This window comes from Gekko japonicus, unplaced genomic scaffold (assembly GCF_001447785.1).
Source record: "Gekko japonicus isolate JY-2015 unplaced genomic scaffold, Gekko_japonicus_V1.1 scaffold26, whole genome shotgun sequence".
Lineage (NCBI taxonomy): Eukaryota > Metazoa > Chordata > Lepidosauria > Squamata > Gekkonidae > Gekko > Gekko japonicus.
Genome location: NW_015174844.1, coordinates 2,279,923 through 2,287,694, shown reverse-complemented (window position 1 = coordinate 2,287,694; position 7,772 = coordinate 2,279,923). Strand labels below are relative to the sequence as shown.

The 7,772-nt window shown below is 45.1% G+C and overlaps 1 protein-coding gene across 2 annotated transcripts in view; it reads right to left on the bottom strand.

Annotated features, from left to right (window-relative positions):
- Window positions 1-7,772, bottom strand: part of ADSS (adenylosuccinate synthase) — a 49,796-nt gene that overhangs the window by 18,017 nt on the left and 24,007 nt on the right. For both annotated transcript variants that reach the window (XM_015424425.1, XM_015424426.1), the window contains exon 2: window positions 2,774-2,876. In XM_015424425.1, coding sequence (XP_015279911.1) covers window positions 2,774-2,876 — 103 coding nt within the window. The remainder of the gene's footprint in view (window positions 1-2,773; window positions 2,877-7,772) is intronic.

Sequence of the window (7,772 nt, the reverse complement as noted above, 5' to 3'; positions counted from 1 at the left end):
TCTCCGGGGGTAAGAGATCTGTTGTCTGGAGTTCAGTTGTGATACCCAGCGATCTTCAGGCTCTACCTAGAGGCTGGCTACCCTAGGCATAGCAGTTAGCGCTTCAGAGCAGGATCTGCCAGACCCAGGTTCTTGCTGTGGAAGCTGTGATTTCGGACCAGTCACAGACTTCCAGCATAACCCCCTCCCCTGCCCACTGCCAGCTTGGCCACTTTCCTCCTGGGGAACCATTGCTGCCAATCTCCAGGTGAGGGGTGGAGGTCACTCAGAATTGCAACTGCTCTTCAGGTAGTAGAGATCAGTTCCTCTGGATAAAATGGTGGACTCTGTCATTATAACCTGCTGACATCGCCACAGCAAACTGACGCTGAGTGCCCAAGGCCGGGGCACTCTCCCAGAGCCTCTTTCTAGAGCTCGCTGTATTTCCACAACGGGCCTTATTCTAAGTATTACAATAATTTCAATAAGTTACCTAATAGTACAATAATCTCTACCATAACAGCCAGAACATGAATCCATCCATCCTTATATCTTGTAGAGTGGAGTGCTGTCAAATGCTGAACAACAATAGCAGATGAATGACAAAGCAGTTGTGATTGGATTAGGTGATATGCAGAGGTGTAGTAGGTGCGGAGAAATCAGCATTGGTAATGAAACAGGAAACCTAGGTCTCGATTCAGTTCCAGAGGATGCATTGTCTTGAGCTTCATTCTTAGATGCAATTCAGCAGTCTCTCTAATCTTCCATTGAAATCCCTTTGAAATGATTCCACTCTCCAAGATATAAGGAACATTTTAACCTTCCAGTTGCTCATCTAAGAGTAGCAGTTCTCTTACAAAGGACTTCCACAGGGAGATTAGAAAGAGAAACTGCTGAATAGCAACTGATAATGAAACTCAAGACAATGCATCCTCCTGGACTGAACCGAGACTTGGCTTCCTGACTTATTACCAATGCTTATTACCAATTCTTCATTTCTTCTACCCCTCTGCATATCACACCTAATCTAATCATGCCTGATATTGTCATTCAGCATCTGAAATCACTCTAATCTCCAAGACATAAGAACAGATGGACTCATATTCTAGCTGTATCTGAAGAGGTGAGCAGTGACTCACGAAAGCTCTTATTCTGCCACAAATTTTGTTAGTCTTTAAGGTGATACTGGACTCTTGCTCTTTTTACTACTGCTACAGACAGACTAACACAGCTACCAGTCTTGATCCATTCTCACAGTGTATTATCAGTTATTGGCCATTAATTGATAATATATCTATCAGCGTATGTTTCTATTTTGTCACTGAGTGCTCTTATTCTTTGACACTTGATTTCTCAGTTTTTCAGTTAATCTACTGCCAGTATCTCTTCAATATAATCCAGGCCTCTTTCTGAGTTACCTCAAAGTCAACACTAGCTTGGTGCCACAGTGAATTATTCTTTGTAAAGTATATGTACATATTTACATGAACAGGCCATTCTTTGGTAGAGGCCTACAAAAGTGCTTTTGAATACAGCACCAGCCATTGTCTAGCGATTGTTCCTTAAGGTTTTTGGCCTTCATTTTTTATCTTTAAGACTTAGGGTTGGATTTTATGACATGTGAGCCTTTGTTCTCATGAAGGTAGATCTACACTGCCTTCTCCCACAGTGACTTTTGAAAAGGTAATGCTGGAGGGTCTTTTAGGACAGACACATAGCCTGTAAGGTGGGAGAGTCCTATTGAAAGAAGGGGAAGTCAAACAAAATTGCTCCCTTCCACTAGTACAAAAGTTGGCAGAGAAAACTGCCTACTGGGGGGGGGGTGTCAGATTTAAAATAATATACAAATATAATCACTTAAAATATGATAAAAGATTTTATATAAAAATATAATAACATGTTTATTAAAATATGTTCTAGTTCTGATGACTTCTAAGCTTGCTGGATACTAGGGGTGTGCAAAAAAAATTTAACTGATATTTTTCAGTTTGGGGGTAAAACCCCCCCCCCGCCCCCAATTTCAGGATTTCCGAAAAATCCCAGATCCTAATACCGGTACAGTTTTGGATCTGGAATTTTTCAGAAATCCTGAATTTTTTCAGGTCCAATAGACCCAAGAAGAAAAATACTGGTTAAATAAAACCCAGTGCAAAGCTGAAACAGTGAGGAGCAACCTGCTCCCCATGGGCACAGCAGATCCTGGCTGGGCTCGCTTCTCCTGCAGTTCAGTTTAACTGGGCTGCAGGGGAAGTGAGCCCCCGGAGCTTTAAAGGGATTGCAGCAGAAGCCCAACAAACAGCTGAGAGGAGGGAGCAATGGACTCCGGCCTCTGCTGTTTTCAGCCCTGTAATTTCCAAATATACCCAAGGATTTTTTTTCTGGAACTTGTTTTTTTGGAGGGGGGGTTCTAAAAAAACCCCAGATACATTTGGGATGCTGAAATCTATCCGAAAAATACTGGTAAGGTATTTTTCGGGTACATTTTCGGCTTGGGTAGACCCAGATGCACACCCCTACTGGATACATGGGCATCTTGTTTCATAAGAAAAACTAAACACAAAGATCTCAACAGAAGGTGAATTCTCAGATCTTATCAATTACATAGTTTGAGACTATACTTGTTTGATTTTTTTTCATATGTAGACCTTATGAGATTTCCACATGTGGCTATTCAATAGTCCTAAGGATGAAACAAGATTCATTTTAGATGTACAAATAAGTATTTTTTATTAGACTGAAGGCCAAGGAGCCCTAAAATGTAGATGTACAATGAATTTTGAAAAATAGCACTTACCAATAAATGCAGTGACTTTTGGATTGATGATGCCACTTGGTAAGAGATGAAAGTCATATTCCACAGAATCCACCACAACAGTATGTCCAGCATTGTTGCCTCCCTGTAAGTTAAAGAAGATTTTGTTTTATAAGTTCCTAAAAATAGGTATGGAGAACTCACTTTAGTTACCTGGATCCTTTCAGACACATAGTTTCCAACTGTTCCTTTATAGCTAGTAAGTACAGATTTCTTCAAAACCAATTTAAGGCCCCGGTCACACAGGCCAGATATCGCGGGGGGAGGCGTGGTTGTTTGCCCTGGAGCGAACTACCGTACGACCGCTGGTTCAAACGTCCTGCCAATATCCCATGGTTCAGGGGGAGGTGCCGATCATACGTAAATCCTGCGGCGCGGCAAAGCAGCAGCGAGGCGGGGGTTGTGGTTTTTTTAACCGAAGTGTGCGCATGCACCGTTGGGTGCTTGTGCACATCCCGTGGAGACTTGGGGGGGAAAAACTTTTTGCGACGGGACATGGGCGGGCGCCGGATGCCACGAGCTACCACTGGAAACGTGATCAGACGCCTGCCCTTGCCCCACAGTTTCCAGAAACTAGTACCTTGGAGGTACTAGTTTTTTACGGCGCATCTTCGGCGGGAAGCCTCGGGTTCGCCATGGGAGCTCTACGCTTCCCAGATGTTGCAGTTTGATCGCGCCCGGAAAATCCGCCTATCTTCCATCTCTGTAGTGTGGCTAATGCTCCGTGTGACCGCAGCCTATGAATTCTTAACTCAGCAGTATAAACAGCAAATTGCTAGCTAATGCTTTTGACTGCACCAACACTCATCTGACTAATTATTTATCTGACTTGTCTTTCCATTCTCATTTACATCCAATGCCTTTCAATTAAACTCACAAAGTCTAAAATGAAAACTATTTCTTGAATGGAAATAACAATGTCAGAATATGCATGGCTGCCATCAGATGCCTGCTGCTGAGCTTTATTTAAAAGGGTATGACATTATTTGTTTGGCTGCTGTAAAGACGATGATGACCCTACAATGTACATGACTTGCTGACTTAATAGTTTCTAGAGCTTGAGGCAAACTCAAATGTGTTTTAAATATATTTCACATAATTTGAGGGCTAATTCTTGTGGCCACCACATGGTTTTTGGATCACACATGTGCTGGGAGTTCTGTGCTTCCCCAGGTACATGGGGTCCCAATTCAGAAAAGAGGCTTCACAGTGTACACCTACCCTGTACTGTTTTTCTGACCTGAAGCAACATCAGGGACCTAACAGTTGCTCTACTGGGAAACTTACATTTAATGATGAATACATGTTCATTTCCCAACAGAAAAAATGGTGGCTCTCTAGGGTCATTTCAGGTCAGGAAAATGGCACGTCAAGGAACTGAAACCCATTCTCCATGTGTGCTACAGTCCTCCTGACCCAAACAGGGCCTGCATGCACAGAACTCCCAGTGCAATACCATTGCCTGTACAGAATAAAGAGTCTGTTGTATGGGGTATGTATACCTATGTGGATGGTTGGTCTCTAGTTTGTCTAGTGAAACTGTACCTCCTAATCATTCTGAAAGAACAAGTGGAGACCCGCAAGAAACTTGCAGGATGGTTATCCTATTCCTCACCTTTGCTTCCTCCCCTCTCCCCCTACCACTCTCACACTCTCTCTCCCCTCTGCACCCCCTTTCTTTTTCTCTCTCTCCTCCATGTATGTTACTTCCTCTCTCTTTCTGACCCATCATTATTCTCTTTGTTTTTTTGCCTCCCTATCTCATCACTCTTTCTCTCTCTTTCTGCCCCCCACCACATCACTCTCTCTTTCTGCCCCCCACCACATCACTCTCTCTTTCTGCCCCCATCACCCAGTCTCCTGCCTGCTTCCTCTCCCCCACAGCAGCAGTGGCAGCATTCTGGGAATCACAACGGATCTCCCAGCTACGTAGCAAGCAGCTGGGCCTACTGGAGTCATGCAAATTAGGTGGTATCAAGTCACCCAGAGGGTACTGCCTAGGGATGCCAGCCTCCAGGTGGGACCTGGGGATCCCCTGGTATTACTGCTCATCTCCAGACAACAGAGATAACTTCCCATGGAGAAAATGGATGCTTTGGAGGGTGGACTCTACGGCATTGTACCTCATTGAGGTCCCTGTCCTCCCCAGGAGCTTCCCAGCCTGGATCTGGCAACCATACCCCCCCCGGCCAGTGGCCAGGGGGGGACCTGGCAACCCTAGATTGCTGCCAGGCCTAGGGTTGCCGACCTCTAAGTGGGGCCTGGAGACCCCCCCCCAAGAGTTACAACTGAACTCAAGACAGCAGAGATCTGCCTCCCTGGAAAAAATGGCTGCTTTGGAGGGTGGACTTTGTGGCATTATACCCAGCTGAGGCTTCTCCCTTCCCCAAACCCATCCCTCTTTACAGTCCACCTCGAAACCTCTAGGAATTCCCCAGTCTGGCACTGGGAACTCTTGTCAGGCCTGGCCCCAAGGCTCCCTCTCTCCCTCCAAGGCCAAAATAGGGCAGGAAAGGGCCCTTCCCCCACCCTTTTACTGACAGAGCCAGTTAGAAGCCTCTCTTCCCACCCCACCCCAACGTTCTAATCTCTCACCATTGATGCCTGGAGTTAGATCCCTGCAGAGGCCATTTCAAAAGGTATTGGGGGGAATTCAACCGTCCCTGAAGGGATTTTTTTTTTACTTTTTGGATTTTTCTGCAACCCCAGGAAGTTTCCTGACTATGTAGGAAAAGCTGTTGGGGGAGAGTGAGCCCTCTGTTGGCAGAAATAAGTATTCGCACAAAAAGAGCTACATAGATACAAAGATATTTGCATTAGCTTAAAACACCATTTCATAAACAATATTCAAATTTCATAGACAATATTCAAACACTTCCCATATTATAGCCTATAGTAAATCACTACTACAAATATATCAATAAATACAATTTCATTTACTTTTCTCAGATAAACACACAAAAGTGCCAACATATTTGAACTGAGGAGCAGATTCACCTGGGGGTGAGAGATGGTCTTCAGTGTAGTCAAGTAGAATTTGAAAATCTCTTCTATGCATAATACTCAACAAACACGTATGTTTGAAAATCTATATTCCTTTTTGGTTCAGACTATTTAATAAGCAATTAAACTTTATTTTTATAAGCTATTTAATGAACTTGGAAAGTTTGAAAAGAGGGTGATTATTCTAAGAAACCAAAACTGACTGTTTATAAAGGATAAATTTGATTAACAGCACAGTCAGATTCTTTGTTAATTAAGCCAATTCAATTGTGCTCTGCAAAGAGCAAAAAACAAATATCAATGACTATGGTAGTTAAACAGTGAATAAAATAGACAAATCCAGCCAGTTCCAGTTATATGAACATAGTTGGCATTTTTTGCCAGTCAAGCGTTACCTTGTACTAGTCCTTGGTGCCAGTGTTTATTAGCGATACAGCATGCAATCTCTGGCATGCCTTAAAGCCACCAGAGAGTCTGAAAACATTGATACTGTGTAATGCTAGGTCAGTAAGAAATAAGACCACAATTCTCCAGGAGACTATCCTGGAGGGATGCTTTGACCTGCCGTGCTTGACTGAGATCGGGGTGAGGGGTAAGGATGAGGTAGTTCCCGCCCTCACCCAGCTTAATTCCCCAGGATACTTGATCCTCCAGCAACATCGAACTGAGGGATGGGGGGGGGGGGCAGAGTGGTGATCTTCATCCTAGACCATTTTCCCTTCCAGAGGATCCCTGCACCAAATATCACTGGCCTTGAACATGTTGGCCTGGCTTGGGGTGTCAGGGAAAGGGTGAGAGTGCTCCAGGTGTACTGTTTGCCCAGCTCACCAGTAGACTCCCTTCTGAGGCTATCAGAGGCAGTAGCTGAGTAGACAGTGCATTTCCCTAGACTGTTGGTCTTAGGAGACTTTAACGACCACGCAGAGACGTCCCTACAGTGAAGCCTCAGACTTCATGGCTGCCATGGCAACTTTGGGACCCTCCCAGGTTGTCTCGATCCCCACACTTGAAGCAGGCCACACACTGGATTTGATCTTCTGTGCAGGGTTTGAATAGTGCAGTTGTTTGTGAATTGGTGCCATGGCCAGCCCACTTCCTCGTAAGGGTCGGTTTGGGTATGGTCAATCCCCCCTGCAGGAACAATCAGCGAATTTATACTCGCCTATGGAGACTAACAGATCCTGATGGTTTCCAAAATGCTCTGTGGGATTTACCTGGACCTGCTGGCAGTTCCCTTAAAGAGCTAAGATTTGGAATAGAGGTCTTCAGGAAGCTACTGACTGGATTGCTCCCCGATGCCCTCTGTGCACTCATGTCTCTGCGGCTCCTTGGTATAACGAGAGTCTAAGAGGCTGCTCAGATGGCTAGGGCAGAGCTGGCGAACATGAGACGAAGCTGCAAGAACACACTATAGAGCCCAATTGAAGGCCTATGAGGTGGTAGTGAAAGCAGCAAAGAGATTATTTTGCTGACTCCATTGCATCTGCTGGCTTGCAACCAGCTCAGTTACGAAGCTGCAAGAACACACTATAGAGCCCAATTGAAGGCCTATGAGGTGGTAGTGAAAGCAGCAAAGAGATTATTTTGCTGACTCCATTGCATCTGCTGGCTTGCAACCAGCTCAGTTAGAACATAAGAACATAAGAGACGCCAATGTTGGATCAGGCCAAAGGCCCATCCAGTCCAACACTCTGTGTCACACAGTGGCCAGAAATACCAGTGCCATCAGGAGGTCCAGCAGTGGGGCCAGGACATTAGAAGCCCTCCCACTGTTGACCCCCCCCAAGCACCAAGAAGACAGAGCATCACTTGCCCCAGAGCCCCTAGCTATACCTTGTGGCTAATAGCCACTGATGGACCTCTGCTCCATATGCTTATCTAATTCCCTTTTGAAGCCATCCATGCTTGTAGCACCCACCACTTCCTGTGGCAGTGAATTCCAAGTGTTAATCACTCTTTGGGTGAAGAAGGACGTCCT